Raw genomic sequence first — 20,105 nt, forward strand, 5'->3', positions numbered from 1 at the left:
CCGAGAAGACATTCAGTCTAGTTTATGACCTCAGAGTACCCACTTCCTTATCCACCATTTCTCAGTAGGCTCTTTCTCAGACCATCATTTTTGAAATTGTGTTTTATATTAATGACATGAATTCTTGCTTCTTTTTGCCTGGGCAGATCCTCTGAGCACAAAAGAAAGTGGCCTGCCTCCAGTGAAACCAGCGAGGGGCAGCATGTAAATGAAAGGTGGAAGTGGATGTGAATGGGGGAGAAGGACCATGGAGGTCTGACTTTGAAGGCTGGTGTGAAGGATACTTGGCCAGCGTGGGAGTTCTGTGCATAGAAGGGAGGAGTTTTGTCATTCAACTTCTAAGAATTTCTCCTACAGGAAGACTTATGAAAGTATACAAAAGTGTACCATTACGAGATAGACTTATGACAGTATTGTTTATAAAAATGAACTTTGGAGACTACCTAATGCCTGTTACTCGGGGAATGGCTAAATATATGATGGTGTGTTTATCCTATAGAACGTTACGTGGGAACCTAGAAGAACAAGGTGTAGTTGTCCATATTTGAGTAACATAAGCAATTTTCAGATTAGTGTGCACCATATGATGAGAGCGGGGAATGGGAGAGAGAGAGACAATGAGCTTGGCAAAAGAGTGGGTCACGAAGGGGAAGGACTCTCACTTTTTGTACATTTTTATTTTGTTGCATCTTGTTTTATAAGAAGCACAGGTTATTCTTCTAAAGTAAACAAACAAAAACCCCTCTTGGCTGATGTATAAATGTATTAAAGTTCAACAAGTTAAAGGAGTAAGTTAAAAGAGTTGTCTCCACCCTGTACCTTGCCACATGTTCTTTATACTCACACATGACAATCCAGGGACACAGGTTAGAGGGGCGCTGGATCAGCAAGTGGGCACCCGTCATTCGGTTAAGATTTGGTGGCTGTTTTCTAACAGGAGAGGAGTTGCTGGAATGGGGTCGTTCCTGGAAAGGTCGCTTTCTCCTTCATCTCTTTTGGAATTGCTTAGAATGAACCATTCAATCTATGTATAAATCTGTTTTCTGTGAACGGGGCACACCACCATCTCAATATAGAGCTCATGGCTCTCTTGTCAGGAAGATGCTAGGCATGACCTCCGCTCGCAGCCCACTCACAGGGCCATAGGTGCCCAGCCAGCACAGAAAGCAGTCCCCTTCCCTGCAGCGCTGTGGGACAGCACTTCTGACTGCGGATGTTAGTGTCTGGTAGGCATGTGATCAGGGACCCCCCAAGAAATCTCACTCAAATCCCCAACATGCACAGTCTGGATGGAGACACGACAGTTGAAGTCTGGCTTCTCAGATTCTCTAGAATAAAGCACAGCATAATTTTCAGATTTCTCTTCACACAACCAGGCTAGCAATCTGAAGCTCTGGAAAACTGACATGTTCCTGTCTCTCCTTCTAGGACATTTTTTCCTTTACGTAAATAAAAAGGGAAAGATATGGGATGTATGTGAAGAATGCATTTATCTGTTAGGGGTTTTGTACTAGAGTTACAACAACACTGACATTCCACAGTGACGTATTTTCTAGGTGTCATTGTGGTTTCATTTTCAAAGGCATTAAACTTCAGCAAGTTTCATATATATTTGAGTTGCATCATTTATCGTGTTTTGCAAACGTCATTAAATGATGTGTTAGATGTAATGCCCGGTCCTCATCGATTCTGCTTAATGTTCGCTCTAGAATCTGTCCCCTGCCACTACTCTTCCTTCATTTTATCTGGACTCTTCTAGTGATCTTACGACCGCTCTTCTGATCTTCACTCTCCCCATTTTATGACCTCTTTTTATATGCTGACAAATTAATCTTCCTAAAACACAGTGGCTGGGCGTGTTTGTAAAAACATGGGTCTCACAGAACTTGAAAGAAGCCTTGTTTCCCAGACACCCTCCAATAACTTCCAGAGATCCTAAGTTCCAGGTAAACTGAATTATCCCTGCATTCCCCATGCAGTACCTTACTTCTACCCTGGATTATGTGCTAATGTAGTTATAACTGGACATTTTCTCAGACTTCACCAGCCTGAAGATGAATATGGAAGCACATTAGCATCAATGCCCTGGTCTCAGTAGCTTCTCAGATACAGGAAGTCCCATATATTGAAAGGAGAGTTGAGCTGACAGCCAGGCATGCTGCTGCTTCACTTTGCTGGGTGCCAGGGAAGCTCTCTGTGTTTCTTTTGGTGCCACTGGCTTCCCCATGTCCTTCTCATCTTGAGCCCTCCTGAAGCCACGGTTGACCTTGGCAGAGTGAGAAGGAATGGCAGAAAGAATGGCTCTCTCTCTCTTTTGTCACAGTCTATTGGTGGTATGTTAAAGCTGTTGTCTGGGCTCTACTATATTACAGAATATAGAGAAAGAATAATCTTTTATTTTGCAGTACTGTTGGAATTCAACTTGCACCCAAAGTCTGCCTCACAGCCCCCAGGCGATATTTAGAATGCCAACTTCTCTTTGATAATTCAGGTTTTTTTGTTCCTGAATCCTGCAGTTCATGCCTGGATTTTCTTCTCGTAGGAGGAGTAGTTCTGTAAGAGGTCTCTCAGGACCTCTGCAAAGAGATTTGGGCTGGACCTTGCTACCAGTTTACTGGACATGCCCAGAAACTCGGGCTCATGACTGTGCACTCAACTGCGGTTCTGGATAGGAGAAATTTGAGGCTTCAAGCAGGAGACTTCCCTTTTGTCTGCCCCATTACTCTGGCAGACATACCTACATCCCAAGTCCTACAGATGGACTCAGTTGGGCAGTTTTCATGTTTACAAAAAAACCGCATACACTGTGATAGCATTTACATAAAGTTAAAAAATATGCAGGACCTGTTCCCCAAATATTTATAGGACATAGGTGTTTGGCTGAACTATAAAGACAAGCAAAGGGGAGGGAGGAAAGTGTCAGGGAGGGATATACAAAAGACATTACCCATATTAGTAATGTTTGATTCTTTAGGCTGAGTGGTGGGTCCATGGTGTTTGATTTTGTTATTATTTATGATAATGTATATCCATTACATATATATGAATTATATCACATCCAAAATTTTAAATATGAATTGTGTCATAATTAAAAGTTTGTTCCGATTTAAGAAAACATCTAAGTATTGATTTGTACTTTGCACTGCTTTCTTATCCCTTTGCTTTGCTTTTTAGCACTCCTCCTCTTTGTTGTCTACTGTAATCTTCAAGTTCTGGAATGTTCTTTCATATTTGCCTTCTTTTTCTTATCTTAAGGGCTGACCTTCTGTTTTCTGTTATGATTTTTACCTCTGCTCCCATCATGACTGCTGGCTTCTTCATTTAGATTTTATCAGTTTGTTTTTCACCTCCTGGGGCTATACTGCCAGTGGTGAGCAGGTGAGTTACTTACTCCTCTTAGTTTTTGTTTTCTGGAACAGTTTTCTGTCTACATGATTCATTGTCTGTTAGAACAGACTTCTGGGTTTTCTATCCCCCTCCCTTTTTTTGGCTGATGTTTGATAAAGATACACTTTTAGATATTTTATGGAATTTTATGGACTACTCTGTAAACTTTTTTTGGAATTGGAGTTACAGCAGATTTTTAAGAGGTGCCAACAGCACAATGAAATGGAGATAGCCCCTAAGAAAAATCCTTTCTTAACAGTTTCTCCTTGGGAAATTTGTTTAGTTCTTACTCCAGCTAAAGAACACCTAGAGTGAGCATCTCTGTAGCCATTAAAAATGATCATGTAGATTATTATTTATTGACAAGGAAAGATGTTCATGACATATTAATGAAAAGAAATATAGCATGCACAATATACATAATCTATATATGATTTCATTTTTATTTAAAGCCTTCTATATCTAAGTGCATATATAGGCATAGATAGAATAGAAGGACATATACAATATTAATATATCTAATTGATAAAAATATTAATAGTGCTTATCTTTAGAGTGGTGGGATTTGGGATTATATTTTTGGTTAAGTTAATATGATTTTCTCTGTTTTCTAAAGCACTTGAAATTAGCCTATGTGGCTTTTATAAAAACTGGCCAATTAATTCCCATTTTTATTAAAAAAAAAAGGTTTTGGTGAGATTAAGAAATTTCTCTTCAAAAGATTTCAGGTTTTTTTTTTTTTTTTAAATCTGCAAATATACCTATCTGGAAGTATCCCTACTCTGTACCATTTAGCATAACATATTAGCATCTTAAAGTGAAAAAAAAAAAGAGTGAGAAATCCACATGGTATCTCACTGTACACATACTAAAAATGACAGTAAGTTATAGGTACAGGCCACATCACTCTGGTTGTGAGGGTAGGTCCTTCCCAAAGATAAGGGCACTGGGGGGAGAGCAGGATGGAGAGAGAGGACTGCAGAGAGGAAGGGCAGCTTCCTAGGGCTGCAGAGTTCCATCTAGGGAAACGGAGGTTTGTGAGCTTCTCCAGCAGACCCAGCAGAGTGCCCTCAGGGTGGAGGAAAAAGCCCCCCCAGTAGTTTTTCGTAGGGCAGAAGTATGCTCCTGATTCCACTGTTCCCACCTTGAATTCTAAGACACAAGTCAGTGGCCGTGGCAGTCGTGACCACTAGTGGTGTGGGATGTCAATCGAGTCTGCTTTGCCTGGGACTTTCCTGTTTTAGCAGTGAGAGTCCTACATCCCTGGAAACCCCTTGGTCCCAGACAAAACGGGGATGTTGGTCTCCCTGTATGGTGGGAACATCAGCAGGGGTCAGGAGATGTACTTGGCAGAGCCTCAAAAGGTTTTTAGAGGTTATGACAATCAGAAAAGAGAAGGTGGCAGTTGCCATGGTGACTGTGAAGAAATCTGTTAGAAGTGATGCCAAGATATGGTGGTGTCATTGGCAGCAGCAGTGATCTGAGCTGCAAGAGAAGAGCTGTGTGGACAGCTCCAGAAGGAAATTGTTGTTACAACAACAATTTGTTGTTGTAATGAGGAAATCAAATATGTTGGAATGGAGGTGGAGGACCAGGTGTGGTGGCGAGGACCCAAGAACTACATTGACAAAGATCACACTTACCTTACCATTCTTATCTCTCCGAAGCTCTTCAGTTGCCCTGCCCCCACACTTGGGACTAGGAAACAGGAATGGGTTCTTTCCAGACTTCATCTAGTTTTGGGGCCTAGAGTCACCTTTTGCTCATTTACACATCATCACTTATCTTTCTTGTTCACATTCTGTTAAAAAAAAAAAAAGTCAAGTATTTCTTGATTCACCATGTATTGGAACATATATTACAGAAAAAATTCACTGAGTGGTTTTGCCAAGGGAAAAAGTCAGGAGTTGTTACCTGCTCCAAATCAAGGATTGAAAACTAGCACATGGATAGGAAAGAGTAAGTCCACAGACCTATATGCTGGTTGAACAGGACCTGTGGTTCATGGGTCAAGAAATACTTTGCAGTCTGATGCCCTGAGGTTAAGTTTACAGTCCTAACAAGTTGCAGCTGCTGAGAACCAGTTATGACGAAACACACAATGTTCCTCTCTGCTCTCCTAGGCAAATGCTGCTTTAAACAGGACGTTTTCTAAGTGAAAAGGTCTCTTGGAGCCAGACTTTGCTTCCTCCACCTGTCCATTTTAATCCCTGCTTCAGCCACCATTCCCAGGACCTTGCTGGAACAGATTTTATCTTTTTATTCTGGACAAATAGTACTTTCCAAGTTGAGTCTTGATTGCTGTTTATGTTCCCAAATTTTCTTTCTTCCCTCCTCCCTCCCTTCCCTCCTTCCTTCCTTTCTGTCTTTCCCCCCTACCCTCCTTCCTTCTGTCCTTCCTTTTTTTCTCTGATGAGGACAGACTATTTAATCTCCATCAACTCACCCTTCTCTCTTTAGTTCCTCCTACGCTTCCTTTGCAGCCAGCTTCCCACAGCTACACTTGTCGTCCACCTGTGTGGCTTGGGCTCTCAGGGAGGTACTAGCTTTGACCCCCAGGTCATAATTTCTTTTAGATCCACAAGAGTGTTAAATAATGACACATCTGCATTGAATTATGATTCAGCCTTCCTGGCCCCACAACCACAAATCTGTAATGCCCTGGAGGGAAGGAGAGTCTGCTACAAATATTGGCTGTAGTGACAATGTTTCGATCTGCTTTTCATTTCCTAGATGTAGTCATAAACCCATGTAGAGGGTGTCTAAAATGGTTGGAAGTGGAGTTTTTGGAGGATCTGACATGGTTCATTTTTTTAATTTTAATTTTTTTTAAAGATGTTATTTATTTGCTTGACAGAGAGAGAGAGAGAGACAGCAAGAGAGGGAACACGAGCAGGAGGAGTGGGAGGGGGAGAAGCAGGCTTCCCGCTGAACAAGGAGCCTGATGTGGGGATCAGGGCTCTGGGATCATGACCTGAGCCAAAGGCAGACACTTAACAACTGAGCCACCCTGGCGCCCCTGACATGGTTTAGACGGGGCTCTTCAGGACTGCACACACAGTACTTTTTTTTTTTTTTTAATTTGATCTTATTTTTTCAGTGTTCCGAGATTCATTGTTTACGCTCCACACCCAGTGATCCATGCAATACATGCCTTCCTTAATACCCACCACCAGGCTCACCCAACCTCCACACCTCACTCTCCTCCAAAACCCTCAGTTTGTTTCTCAGAGTCCACAGTCTCTCATGGTTCATCTTCCCCTCCGATTTCCCCCAACTCACTTCTCTTCTCCATCTCCCAATGTCCTCCGTGTTATTCCTTAAGCTCCACAAGTAAGTGAAACCATATAATTGACTCTCTCTGCTTGACTTTTTTCACTCAACATAATCTCTTCCAGTCCCATCCATGTTGATACAAAAGTTGGGTATTCATCCTTTCTAATGGAGGCATAAAACTCCATTGTATATATGGACCATATCTTTATCCATTCGCCTGTTGAAGGGCATCTTGGTCCTTTCCACAGTTTGGCTATTGTGGACATTGCTGCTATGAACATTGGAGTACATATGACCCTTCATTTCACCACGTCTGTATCTCTGGGGTAAATACCCAGTAGTGCTATTGCAGGGTCATCAGGTAGCTCTATTTTTAATTTTTTGAGGAATTTCCACACTGTTTTCCAAAGTGGCTGCACCAACTTGTATTCCCACCAACAGTGTAAGAGGCTTCCCCTTTCTCCACATCCTCTCCAACATTTGTTGTTTCCTGTCTTGTTAACCTTGGCCAATCTAACTGGTGTGAGGTGGTATCTCAATGTGGTTTTGATTTGAATTTCCCTGATGGCTAATGATGATGAACATTTTTTCATGTGTCTGTTAGCCATTCGTATGTCTTCTTTAGAGAAGTGTCTGTTCATGTCTTCTGTCCATTTTTTGGCATAGTTATCCGTTTCACACAATACTTTTTGTTATTCAGTTTCTTTCTTTACAGATATGCTTCCCATCCCCAACCCCACTCCTGCCTTTCTTTTATACACTGGTACAGAACAACTAGAACTTTGACTTTGGTTTCACAATTTATGTGGCTAATTTCATAAACTATTGTGTTCCATGTCATACAGCATTTCTGAGAGTTACAAATAATTTTTTTTTTTTAATTTTAGGGCATAGGGCTTTGTGTGGGTATGTTTGGAAGGGACAAAGAGTAATAACATGGCAGAATATGATATAAGGAGGGCATATACTTTTCCTGGTACAGGCCATATACCTCCTGTGTCCCCAGCCCAAAGCCCTGCTTCTGTCCACAGTTTATGTTAAATTCCCCATCCATGCAGCCTGTGATTAGCTACTGTTAGATCCTTCTTTCAACTGTGAGGTTCCCTGTGGGGTTCACTGTGCTGTGAGGAGGAGTCTTGGTATTTGGAGAGGACTGATATTTTGGCACCCTTTGCGTATTGTGGACTTCAGCTGCCTGAACCCCGTGCCAATATCATGATACTTTCCTCTGCTCAAGATTTACTTTATGATTGATTTTTACTATAGACACTTGGATATCAGAAGTGAGACTGTTTAAGGAGTGCATGTTGCTAGAAATAGGGTGAATCTCCCACATAATTAACTTCACACAGGACTTGTATTGCCAGGGTTTCTGTTAACAGAACAATATACAGAATAATCTTTAAACTTCACAGTGTGATCATATAGCAATTTAGGTCATGTCTCAAACACCAACAAAGGTGACCATAAAATCAGGGCCTGTTTTGAAGATAACAGCAGATATTCACTAAAATAATCAACTAATTACACAATAATGAGAAGTCAAAAACAAATGTTCACTGGCAAGTAATTCCTTACCTCAGGATAATCACGTAAGGTTAGCTTACAGTACTTAACGTTGGATGATCTCAGGGTTTTATAAGTACTAATATATTATATTTTATGATATATATAAGCATTAAGAAAATCGTATGCCATTTCTCTGTGTAGCTTGATTGTCTGTGTTTATATTTTCTTACTTTTTAACTTATGTCTTTGTGTCTTAAATTGCTCCTACAAAAAAATCACTAGGTCCAAGGCAAAACTGTGACCTAGGTAAAGTTTGAATTCAATGGCTTCTGCTTCCTCCTCATTTTCCTTTTTCTTTGTTTTTGTTTTTTTTTTTTGTTGTTGTTGTTATTCTTGATATGTCTTCACCCCCACATAAGGCCTAAACTGGGCCCCATTTTGGGCCTTGGTCAGCTACTACATTACTTATAATTAAGGTATTACCTGAGGAAATATTTATATATGACCTCTCTGAGGAATGTATTTACATTTCTTTGGTAAATGTTTACTTTGATATATTAAAATTGCAGAAAGTTACAAAAATACTACAAATAACCCCAATTTACCCTTTACCCAGAGTCAGTAATTGTGTACATTTTCCTCTATTTGTTTTATCATTTGCTTGCTTCCTTTATTTGTATGTATGTATGTATGTATGTATGTATTTTTTCCTGAGCCATCAGATAGTGATTTGCAGACATCATGCCTCTTTACCACTAAGGGCTTCAATATGTTACTTTCCAAGAACAAAACATCCTCTTCTGTAACCACAGTGCAATGATCAAAACCGGGAAATTTAACACTGATACAATGTTATCATTCATACTAAATTTATATTATATATAAACATATAATTCATACTAAATTTATAGTTTATATTAGGTCTCATAAATTATCCCAATAATATTCTTTAAACCTTTCCACTCATTCCAGATCCAATCCAAGAACACACTTCCTACTTAAATGGCATAAAGAAGTCTCTTTAGTCTCCTTTAAACTGGGATAGCCTTAGAGTCTTTCTCTTTCATTTTCTTGATATTTTAAAAAAGTCTAGGCCAGTGATTTTGTAGAATGTCCTTCAATCTGAGTTTGTCGGATGTTTCCTCGTGATTAAATTCGGGTTATGCGTGTTTGGTAGAAGTATCACACAAGTGATGTGTTCCTTTTGGTACAGCATGTCAGAAGGCTTGGGATGGGTAGCAACACATTTCTTTTTTAACAGAGCACTCTTGAACATGAGAAAGCTTTCATGTCCTGAAGGAAAATATATTTAAAAAGGAAATGAGAGGGTATAACGTATTTGAACTATTTCCCATTCTTCCTTTCAAAGACGCTCTGGAATGGAATGTCATTTTCTTGTGGTCTTTCTCAATTATGTGGGCTTCACAAGTGGTTTGATATGTCCTTCCCAAAAAGCCAGGTGTGCAGGTAGGTGGGAGGTGGTATGTTGCTTCAGTTGTGTTCTAAGAATGTGGGACACTCACCCCAGATCTTCCTGTATTTCTACTTGCTTTGTGGCAGGCAGGACCATGTCAGAGTTGAGTTGTGGCTTCCGGCCTGGTTTGAATCCTGGCCCTGCCACCAACTAGCTATGTGACTTTGGGAGGTTACTTTACCTTTCTGTATCTCAGTGTCCTCATATGTAGAGTGAAGATAATAAGAGTTCATACTTTATTGAGTTATTGTAAAGATTCCATGGGTTAATATTGGGAGATGCTTTTAGAGTAGAACATGGGACATTGTAGGAATCATATACCTGCCTATTAAATAAATACATCAAACAGGTTTGAGCTTAACCAAGTCTGGCTTCCGCATACAGATTTAAGATCAGGGTCACGCACAAATGCAACACTTCGTAGTTTACACCCAGGAGACCATTAAAATACCTCAAGGACAGCAGCCCCGGAAAATCACTCAAGCCAGACATAATAATCCCAGTAGTTAACACGATGGCCTTGCACAGCCCTTGCAAGGGAGGGAAAAGATGAGGAAGCAGAGTGGACGAACAGCAGGAGGCAAAGCCAGTCTGGGTCAGATACAGAGGCTGGTGTGCTTGGGCAAACTTGGGAAAGGCTCAACCGCAGCTGCAAATGTTTGCTTGCTCTTCTCATACTACACAAGGGGTCACAACACCATCACTGATGAAGTCAAGCTTTTAAGAAAGAACGGAAGAAATCTCTTTAGATTTCTGTGGCCACAGCTGGGCTAACATAATGCTTATTCTTGGCACTATTCCCAATGCCCGTTCATCCTTCAAGATTCATTTGGCCATTATTTCCTCAAGGAAGCCTCCCATGATCTCTCAAGTTCAGGTTAGGTGACCTTCTTTGGTACCAATGCAGCAGCTCTATTTCCTTTCTCAGGACACTCTTCACATAGTGTTATTTCCTGGCAGTTTCTTGAAAAAGATTATTTATTTATTTGACAGAGAGCGAGCGAGAGCGAGCACACAAGCAGGGGGAGCAGGAGAGGGAGAGAGAGAAGCAGGCTTTCCGTTGAGCAGGGAGCCCAATGCAGGGCTCAATCCCAGAACCCTGGAAAGGCAGATGCTTAGAGCCACCCAGGTGCCCCTCCTCATGGTTTTTTTGTTTGGTTTTGGTTTTTTTTTTTTTTTTTTTGCCCATGCCTATCTCCTTTAGTGCTATATTCTCAAAGTCAAGCAGCAGAGCACAAAGGACACTGCAGACGTTCACTAGACTAAATCCCATGGGGGTGGTGGTAATGGCTGAGCAGAATATAAGAGGTGTTGCTCTTTCTCAACAATCTAATAAGATATGCACTGTATAGGCATCTAGAATGTAACTACTTACCTATCTTTAAAATTTTATTTCCAGTCCTTACTCTCAGTGTTGATGAGTGTCAACCGGCTCAGCTTTGCAGAACACAACAGACCATATGTCAGGGGACTTCAAATGTTCATATGATTTGAAACAAAGTTACTTCTAGAAACACGTCCTCAGAAAGTAAATACAAATACAGAAGAAGGATGTTCACTGTACTATTATTTATACTAGAAAAAAATTAAATGTTTCCAGTAAAGGAATGTGTAAATAAGGGATCAGTGTTTTGATTGCACATGTGCAACTATGAAAAAACACATACACACACTTTCAAAGAATATTTAATGACTCAGGGAGAATTTAATCACATAAGGTTAAGCAAAAAAAAGCAGGACATAGGACATGGTTGCTCTGTCACGGTGCTGGAGAGGCTGGCAAGAACGTGGTGGACAGGGAGTTTGGGGATACATGGCAAGGGAGTTTCTCATCAGATTCAGGAATGAGAAATTTGAACCACAGTTGTGGTGACCTAACCATTCTGGGGGGAGCGTTCCCAACGGACAGGCTTTGCATTTCAAGAAAAAGGAAGATTCAGCAAAATTACAAGAGGTTGCTATGGAAGAAGGTTCAAAGCTCATTAAGAATTCCTGTTCACAGGAGAGATGCCCTGACAACCTAGAACATCTCTAATTAGCTGAAGGCAGGCAGGCTCAGGAAGTGATTTAGAAAAGTTAAGCAGCCTCTATCAGCAGAACAAGGTGTTTGGACACTGCCGGGTGCACTGACCAGGTTTTGTGTGAAGAACAACGCAGGGTTGACCAGCCTCGGCCATGAGAGTGTAGCAAAAGTGTAGACTTCATTACTATTCCAAACAAAAATAAATCAAAAGAAAAAGCACAAGAAAAACATGAACAAGTACAAGCTAAGTGTGCTGCTAAGAAACAAGAGTATGAGAGGAGAAAATGAGAGAGACAAAGTTCAAAAGCTCTACAAAATGAAAACAATGCAAGTGTTTAAAAGACTGAGCAAAAAGACTAAAACGGGCCAAACCTGAATTTACAAATGGCATTATCTTTTTAAAAAAAACTATAAAAAAACTGTCAGATGCCTTGTCCTTAATCAAGGATTAAGCTTTCTGCTGTCTATTGAGTTCTTTTATGTATTTAATGTACTGCCCAACAATTAATTAAATTTATCAACATACACTGGGATGCTAAGCTATACTAAATATCATGTGCTTAGATATTTTTCTTCTTGTAAAGGAAAATCTTCCATATATGATCTATAGAACATGATTTGTTTCTTATTTATTTGCCTCTGAGGAAAGCTGGCTTGAAGAACAGAAAGAGCCCTGTATTTCGATGACAGGTTTAAGCCTGTAATACTTTTGTATCACGTGAAATTCAGGGGAAATGAAATGTTTTGAAAGTTTTAAAAAAAGGCAGCTTGTGGGCAAAGGCAGTGCCACTTTTGTAGTCCTGCAAATTTCCACTGTGGCCTAGGTGGGTGGGTAGGTGGGGGTCTTCACACCAAACATGTCTCCACTCTGCTTCTTGACCATTTGCCACTTTATCCTCCCCACCCCCAATAACTCAGCTTCTTGTGTCTCAGCCAGTGAGGAGAGGGCCCTCCCCCAGTACTAATGAGCAACATGAGAAGTGCTCTGTGCTACAGTCTTTTTGGGCAGAGGGTGGCAGTAATACTTCAGCTCTCATCTCCCTCAGGGGCAAGGGGGTGGAGGAGGACCCAGGGTCTTTGGGTGTGGGGGAAGGGCTCCAAGTGCCCGCAGGGCCTCCCCGTCTCTGATGGTGTGTCCAGCACTCAGATTGTTGTAAGCTGTTGTTGTTTGGTATGAATGAAATTGTCCTTACCAAACAGATTTAATTGTTGGAAAAAAAAAAAGCAGCACACAAAATTATATATTCTGTATGATCCATTATTAGTCTCTCTCTCTTTCTCACTCTCTCTCTCACACACACACATTACATACACGAGAGAAAATATAAGTAAAAAAGATATCTATTTATTACCACCTGTAGATAAGTGTTTATTTTACACATTATTTTATATTTCCAAGCCCCCATTAGTAGGCAGTCATTACTTTTAAAATCAGAAAAAAAAGAAGTTAGGTAATAATAAATTCCAAATTCTTATTTCCGTGTTTCCTTTTGCTCAAACACCCAGATCAATACATGGAACACGTGGCCTGGGGGAGAAAGAGCACATAGATTTTTTTCCCTCAGGATAGTTCCAACTATGGGCACTACCAGACACCAAAGGACATGGGGGCTATGTCCTCCAAAATAATTGTTCTTATTAAAGCAGGAGTAAGGTGTGCAAAGCAAAGTAGGGAGAGTAGAGGGTACATGTCACTGCCACATATAAAACCACTGGCACTTTTTGCAGATTCGGCTTCCCCGTCCTGTCTGCTCAGGCCTAGCCCACAGTGGGCTAGAAACACGCAGCTGTGGTAGAGTTCACCATCCTTCCCTCCCAGGGCACTCTGGATTGCAAAACATCTCTTTTCTTTTATACTCTGTTCCTTCTGCCTCCTCCTCCATCCCCAAGTTACTCCATAAGGCCATTGTGAAAAGAATGAATTAAAAATATGTGGAACATTCTCAGCTCCTAAGAGGGAAGCTGGAATCAGAACAGAAATAACAACCTTGGTGTCTGTTACTGTTCATGCTGTCCTGTGTACCTGTCTGTCAGCCAAGAAAACAGAATTCGTCATCTCCATTCTCTTCTTTCAAGCAAGTGATGAAAGAAAATTTATCAATAAAGGTGCCTAGCTACATGGCCAGCCTTTTCACTTCAGCGTTTATTGTATGGCCTACTTTGTAAGCTTGGTTTTAGATTTGATGATCTGAGGATTCACAACATTCTGTTTTGTGCCAGGACATTTTTTTTCATTGGGTTCTGAATAATCAGAGAATAGCATTTTCTAAATAACAATTGTATTTAATACCCACGAAAATACTCCTGTGTTTATGTTAATAAAATATACAAATCTGGGACCAAATTTGTTTACAGACCCAATCACTTGGAATTACCTTTAGGAATCACATAGATGTCATGTATTTTTTAACTAGGGATGATTTTTAGAAGTGTTTTCACTTAAACTGTATTAAGATTATAGTTGTGATGTCAATGAATATAATGCTAGGCGTGTAACCAAAATAAATTCATTGTCATTACTTGAAAGCACATACCTTATTTTAATGTACAAGATAGGACATGATATGAAAGTGTCTTGTTTCTCCATTTCTTTTTCGCTGGAAATTCCTTAGGAATCCAAACCAACACTAAAGGAAACAGAGGGGAAAAAAAAATAAACAGAGCAATGTTCACGTAAAGAACAAAGGTTAACATGTGAGGTCTCTTTCTATTTACTTTGTTGAAATTTGGTCACTGAAGAAAATGATTAATTTGATTTTTTCAACATTTATTTACTCAAGCTATGAGCTCAGGAGACGGTCAGGGCTAGAATCCTGACTCTCTTCTTAATAATGGTGTAATATTGGACAAGTTACTTATTTTAACCTCTCTATGCCTCAGTTTCCTGAGTTGTGGGTAGTGAAAGACATCACACAAATCACACAGCGAAGAGCATCTTCACAGTTAAGTGTAATGAAGGAAAAATACAGGGAACTGAAGATTGATTTGGGGGCTGCTTTTCAATGAACTGCAAAAGTTAAACTTTTATGACAGATTCTTGATACCAAGCTTTTGTAAAATCATGATCTTCTGAAATTTCCAAAGTCACATGCCCACCCATTATTTGTAGCTTTATTGAAAAAAAGTCAAACTTAAAAGTTGAGCACTCTTGATCTGAAGATTATGGCAGGTTTATATGTATTAAGGTGTTTAAAGAGAAATCCTAGCACCTGAAGGGGAGAATAATTCAGTCCATTTGATTACAATCACAGACGAGTCAATAACTTACTAAGCATTTAATTTTCCAACATGGCTCTTTAAAAACAGAGAGCCAAAATTCCTGGAATTTTTCAAAATTCTTATTCTTAGAAAGGCAGGATAGCCCAGTGGTTCAGGGCACAGGCTTTGAAATCAGAAGACTCAGGACCTAGGCTCTGACATTCTGCGAGTATTTAAGCTTTGGGCAAGTTCCTCCACCTCTCTTCAGCCTCGGAGACTTCATATTTAAAGTGGGGGATAACCAGATTTTTATCATGAGGTTGTCGTAAGGATTAAATGATACAGTCTGGCAAACATCTAGCTGCATCTAGCACATGGTAGACACTCCAAAAAGGGCAGCCTGCTCAGCCAGAAGGGAACCTAAAAGGCTGAATGAACTTCCTTCTTAATGCATTTGAGACTATTACGAGTATTAAGAACCTGCCAGTGTTTCATTTTTCCGGTTTGACTATTAAGGGTATTAAGAACCTGTCCGAGTTTCATTTTTCCGGTTTGACTATTATGTATAGAGTCTGTGTCCAGGAAAACTGACGTGACATTTGAGAGTAAGATAAGTGGTTCAAACTTAACTGCGGAAGCAGCGTTTGCATTTATTCCAAGTTCCCATCAATCCCTCAGTGGCAAACGATACTAACACTAGGTTAAGTCAAAAATTCGTTTTGCACAGAGGAATTCAACTCAGGATTTCTGACTTATTAGGAGCTGAGATCGCGTTTAAAGTGCAAAGCCCCACCCTGCAGCGCCTCAACGTTCCCTCCTCAAAACCAGCCGGGCACCCGCCGACGCGTCGCGGGGCAGCGTGAGGGATGCTGATAACCCGAGGCGAGAGTCAGAGCCCCAGAGGTGGGGCCCAGCTCTGGGTTCATAAACCCTAGCCTTGCGGGGTCGGAGGGGCCAGGCTCCCCTCCCTTTTCAGCCACCTTTCTGGCCTCTCTCAGTCCCGAGGTTTCGTCTCCCCGCAAAGGGGATCCAGCTCCTTGTCCGTCTCCTCCCGCCTGTATTTGGCTTCTAATCCCATCCTGCCTGGCGCTGGAGCGGCCAATCAGGAGACAGTCTCCCTGCAGGGGCGGGACAAGGGGCGGAGCTGAGGGGCGGAGTGACTGGCGGAGGCAGAAGTCGTCTACTTTATGTCGCGCGGCGGTAGTCGGCGTCGTCCGCTGAGGGTGGAGACGTAAGAGCCGAGGCCACCTGCTACGTTCTGCAAAGCCAGTCACACACGATGGCGGACAGCCGGGATCCAGCCAGCGACCAGATGAAGTTCTGGAAGGAGCAGCGGGCCGCGCAGGTATAGCTCGCGTCCCCCGAGCGGGCCAGAAGCTTTGCGCAGGGAGCTGGGCGTCAGCGAGTAACGGCCCAGGCTTCGCCTACGCAGCGGCGGCACTGGGGGCTGCACCACTGATCGCGGGCGGGGGTGGGCGCCGCTTTTCAGCCCCGGTGGACTGGTCCATTCTCGGGAGGAGGGGGAGAGGGTTCTGGGTCTGGGGGAAAGGCTGCTGCTGGTTTTGTCGTGGGCCGCAGAGCGTGGGTGATTGGCTCCAAGTTTTGCAGTTTTGCCAGCTGGGACAGAGGTCGCAGCTTGAGGGAGGCATGAAGCCTCAAGGGGAAAGAGGCAGAGAGCTACAGCTGCAAGAAAGGAAGTGAGGGAGGAAATGGGAACGGGGCTCCAGCCTTGACCTTGCTCAAGCAGTAACACCAAGGTTCCATATTTGCGGGGTGCCATGTGGGCAGGGATCCTGTTTTATCATCTCGGTAGCCCCAACAGCAGTCACAAGTACTCCGTACGCATGGCAGTCAACGACCAAAGAAAGAATTTTTATGTTCGTAGTTCCATTTGCATTTTAAAAACATCATGCCTAGCATTTTGGAGCTAGAAGCGACGTCAGGGCTTGGTTAATGCGTTTATTCACACGTATTCTTGGAGTGCCTGCCTGTGCTAGTCACCGTGCTGAGACGAGGTGTACAGATGCCGGTGAGGCAAGAACTAGAGCGTAGGGGAGCTCAAAGTCTAGTCAGGCAGACAGCACAGATAAACAGGTGATTACCATACAGCGTGGTGAGGGCTCTATTATAGGTTATCTGTAAGTGTAAAGGGAGTGACTGGACTTGGCTGGAAAACTTCCCAAAGCATGTGACATCTGAACAAGAACTTTAAAGATGAGAAAGGAGTTCAGCTCCCTGGTGGTGGGTGAGGTGTTCCTGGCCTGTATCCAGGGGTGCAGAGTCTCAAAGAGCATCTTTGAGCAGGTTGGGTTAGTTGGGAGTGCTTCTGATCTCAGTCTTCTCTTGTCCTACTGGACCAGAGAGTCTTGAGGGACTTGCCCAGTTCGCATGGTAGAGAGAGGGCCAGAGCCATTCTTTTTCTCATCTTAATGCTCTTTCTCAAAATTGAGTTAGTTCTTCATGAACTGGAGTATTAAGGCTAACTGTCCTGTGGATCGCTTTATAATTCTCTGCTCTTGAGAAGGTTTTCATGCCCCTCTTAGGGCCTAGCACTTCTCTCTCCTTGTTTTGTCCTTTATTATATGCTAGGAGGGTAGTTCAGTTTTTCATGAGTTCCTAAAGTGAACCAGAGAGACTTGGAGTCTTATCAAGGATGGGCAGCCAGTTAGGGGCAGAGTCAGGATTAGAACTTACATGCTGGGGGCCAGGATTCTTTCTGTATCTAGTGGTCGCTAAATCCTGATTCACATTGAAGTTGTCATGATACTCTGTGAACTGAGAGCAATATGGACAATGTAGTGAGTGTTTCATAAAGCACAATTTATTCATTTTTAAAGGACCCCTTTAAATTTTGTTCTGAAACTAGCTTGCCTCTATATTTTGAGAATCATTAACTGTTGTTAAATCATTACAGCACTACTGGCGATTTACCCTACATGGTTGCCCACGTGTGAAACATTGGCCTTACAAGAACACATCTATAATGGGGGGCTGATAGTTGAAATACTGTTGTCTTCTCTGCCGATGGCATGTCTGTGCGCTGTGTGGACGGTCCTGATTGGCAGTCACTTTAATGTCTTGTTCTTCACTTTTAGCTGCTCTTGGTGAAAACTGCTTATTTCTTTGAGATGACCTCCTTCTCCGGATCCTCCAAAGAGAATTTTGCATATGTCCCATAGCCTTTCTAATTCTTCAATGCTTTTTTTTGGAAAATTTCATACATGCAGAAAAGTTGAAGGAATCCTGCAGTGTATACTTAAATATATTCACCACATTTTGCTATGTATCCTTTATTACATGTTTTTTTAATTACATATTATTGTAACTGTCCATTCCTTTGTATATCCCAGAGTAGGTTATAGCCATCAGTAGACTTCACCCCTAAACACTAAACTTGCAAAACAGAGTTCAGTATTTGTTTATGTGTTTAAGTTAATATGTACAGTGAAATACACAAATATTCAGTGTACCATTCCATGATTTTTTAAAAAAGATTTTATTTATTTATTTGACAGAGAGAGGGAACACAGCAAAGGGAGTGTGAGAGGGAGAAGCAGGACTTCCCGCTGAGCAGGGAGCGGGGATTCCCAGGACCCTGGGCTCATTACCAGAGCCGAAGGCAGATGCTTAACGGCTGAGCCACCCAGGCACCCCTCGGTGATATTTTGATACATATATACCGGTGAATCCTATTCCCTCCTGAAGGTACAGAGACAATTATTGTCACCCTGGAAAGTTCTCTCATGCTGTTTCCCAGTGATTTACTGCAACCTTTGCAGTCTTGCCCCAGGCAACCTTCATTTTTTATTTCTTTTTAGCCTTTGGCTTAGGTGCTTTTTTGTGTTAACACTTCTTTAATTCAGCAAAAATGTTTTAAGATTAAAACAAGAAAAAAGTCTTTTAAGATTCATTCATGATGCTGTTTGTATCAGCAGTTTGTTATTTTTATTGTGGAGTAGTATTCCATTGCATGAATACAGCACCATTTGTATACACTGTTGCTGGGCATGTGGGCTATTTCCACTGTTCTGCTGTTACGAATAAAGCTGCAATGAAAAGTCTTAAACAGAAATTTTTGTGCACATATGCTTTTATTTCTCTTAGGAAATGCCTGCAGTAGAATTGTTGGGTCATAGGGTAAGTGAGTATTTTATAAGAAATGCTAAGTCTTTTTCCAAAGCATTTATACCATTTAACACTTCTGTCAGCTGTGTATGAGTGTGCCAGTTGCTCCATATTCTGTCAACTTTGGTGTTGTCAGTCTTTTAATTTTAGCCATTTATGTGGGTACGAAGTGGTGTCTCACTGTGGTTGTAATTTGCATTATTCTCATGATCAGTGCGAATGAGCGTCTTTTCGTGTGCTTATTAACCATTGGGTTATGTTCTTCTGACATAGCTGTTCAACTATGTCCTTTAAAAAACTAGATTGTCTTTTTATTATTGATCCATAGCTCATCTTTGAAGTCATATGTGAACTAAGGGCTGTAATAATTCTGAAATGTATTACGGCATAAACATAATAGAAATTTGTTTCTTACATGATGGGCCAAAGTGGTTTGGGATGAGTACTCTATGGCCTATAGTTATTGAGGGAGGGTTCCAGGCTTAGCTTTAAAGGTTGCCCTGGGCATCACTGCCCATCTGTAGAAGGTTAAGAACATGGAGAAGGGTATGTGGGGGGTTTAGGGACTGGGCTCTAAGTGGTGTAGGTCATTTCTACTCATCTTCCATTGGCTACATTGGTTCCAATGGCCTGTTACGTGATCACACCTAATAGAGAGGGCAGCTGGGAAATGTTGTCTACCCCAATCCAGGTAGCCGACTTACTATGTTATCCAAACCATACATTCCATATGAAAATCTATTTAGTCATTTCTTGTGATGTAGTAATAGGCAGGTATAATCTTTTTTTTTTTTAATGTATGTCATTTTTCTGTGTAAGTGGGCAGCTTTTTATCAACATCCTCCCTCCCACTCTCTATTTTTTTCTTTTTCTATTCTTTCTCTCTCTCTCTTTTTTTTTTTTTTTTTTTTTTTGTAAGTAGGCTCCACACCCAGCATAGAGCCCAACAGAGGGCCTGAAATCACGACCCTGAGATCAGGAGTCAGATGCTCAATCAACTGAGCCACCAGGTGCCCTTTCAGTTTTTATTTTTATTTTCATTTTAAGGTTTTATTCTTGATAAGATTATTTTAAATATTTGCTAATGATTGAAAACTCATAGCAATGTTTTGA

The 20,105-nt window shown here is 41.4% G+C and overlaps 1 protein-coding gene and 1 long non-coding RNA gene across 2 annotated transcripts in view; one reads left to right on the forward strand and one right to left on the reverse strand.

Annotated features, from left to right (window-relative positions):
• Nucleotides 1-615: 615 nt before the first annotated feature.
• LOC116857149 lies at nucleotides 616-15,895 on the reverse strand. Its single transcript, XR_004380702.1, has 4 exons — nucleotides 15,848-15,895; nucleotides 14,204-14,296; nucleotides 5,031-5,188; nucleotides 616-1,328 (listed from the first exon to the last, which is right to left on the reverse strand). It is a non-coding gene; the product is annotated as an uncharacterized LOC116857149 (long non-coding RNA).
• A 136-nt stretch (nucleotides 15,896-16,031) lies between these two features.
• CAT (catalase) overlaps nucleotides 16,032-20,105 on the forward strand; it is a 38,530-nt gene continuing 34,456 nt past the window's right edge. Inside the window, exon 1 of the mRNA XM_032841052.1 lies at nucleotides 16,032-16,212. Within this exon, the coding sequence (XP_032696943.1) occupies nucleotides 16,147-16,212 (66 nt within the window). The 5' untranslated portion in view covers nucleotides 16,032-16,146. The remainder of the gene's footprint in view (nucleotides 16,213-20,105) is intronic.

Source organism: Lontra canadensis, unplaced genomic scaffold, assembly GCF_010015895.1.
Source record: "Lontra canadensis isolate GAN:19392208 unplaced genomic scaffold, GSC_riverotter_1.0 scaffold118, whole genome shotgun sequence".
NCBI lineage: Eukaryota > Metazoa > Chordata > Mammalia > Carnivora > Mustelidae > Lontra > Lontra canadensis.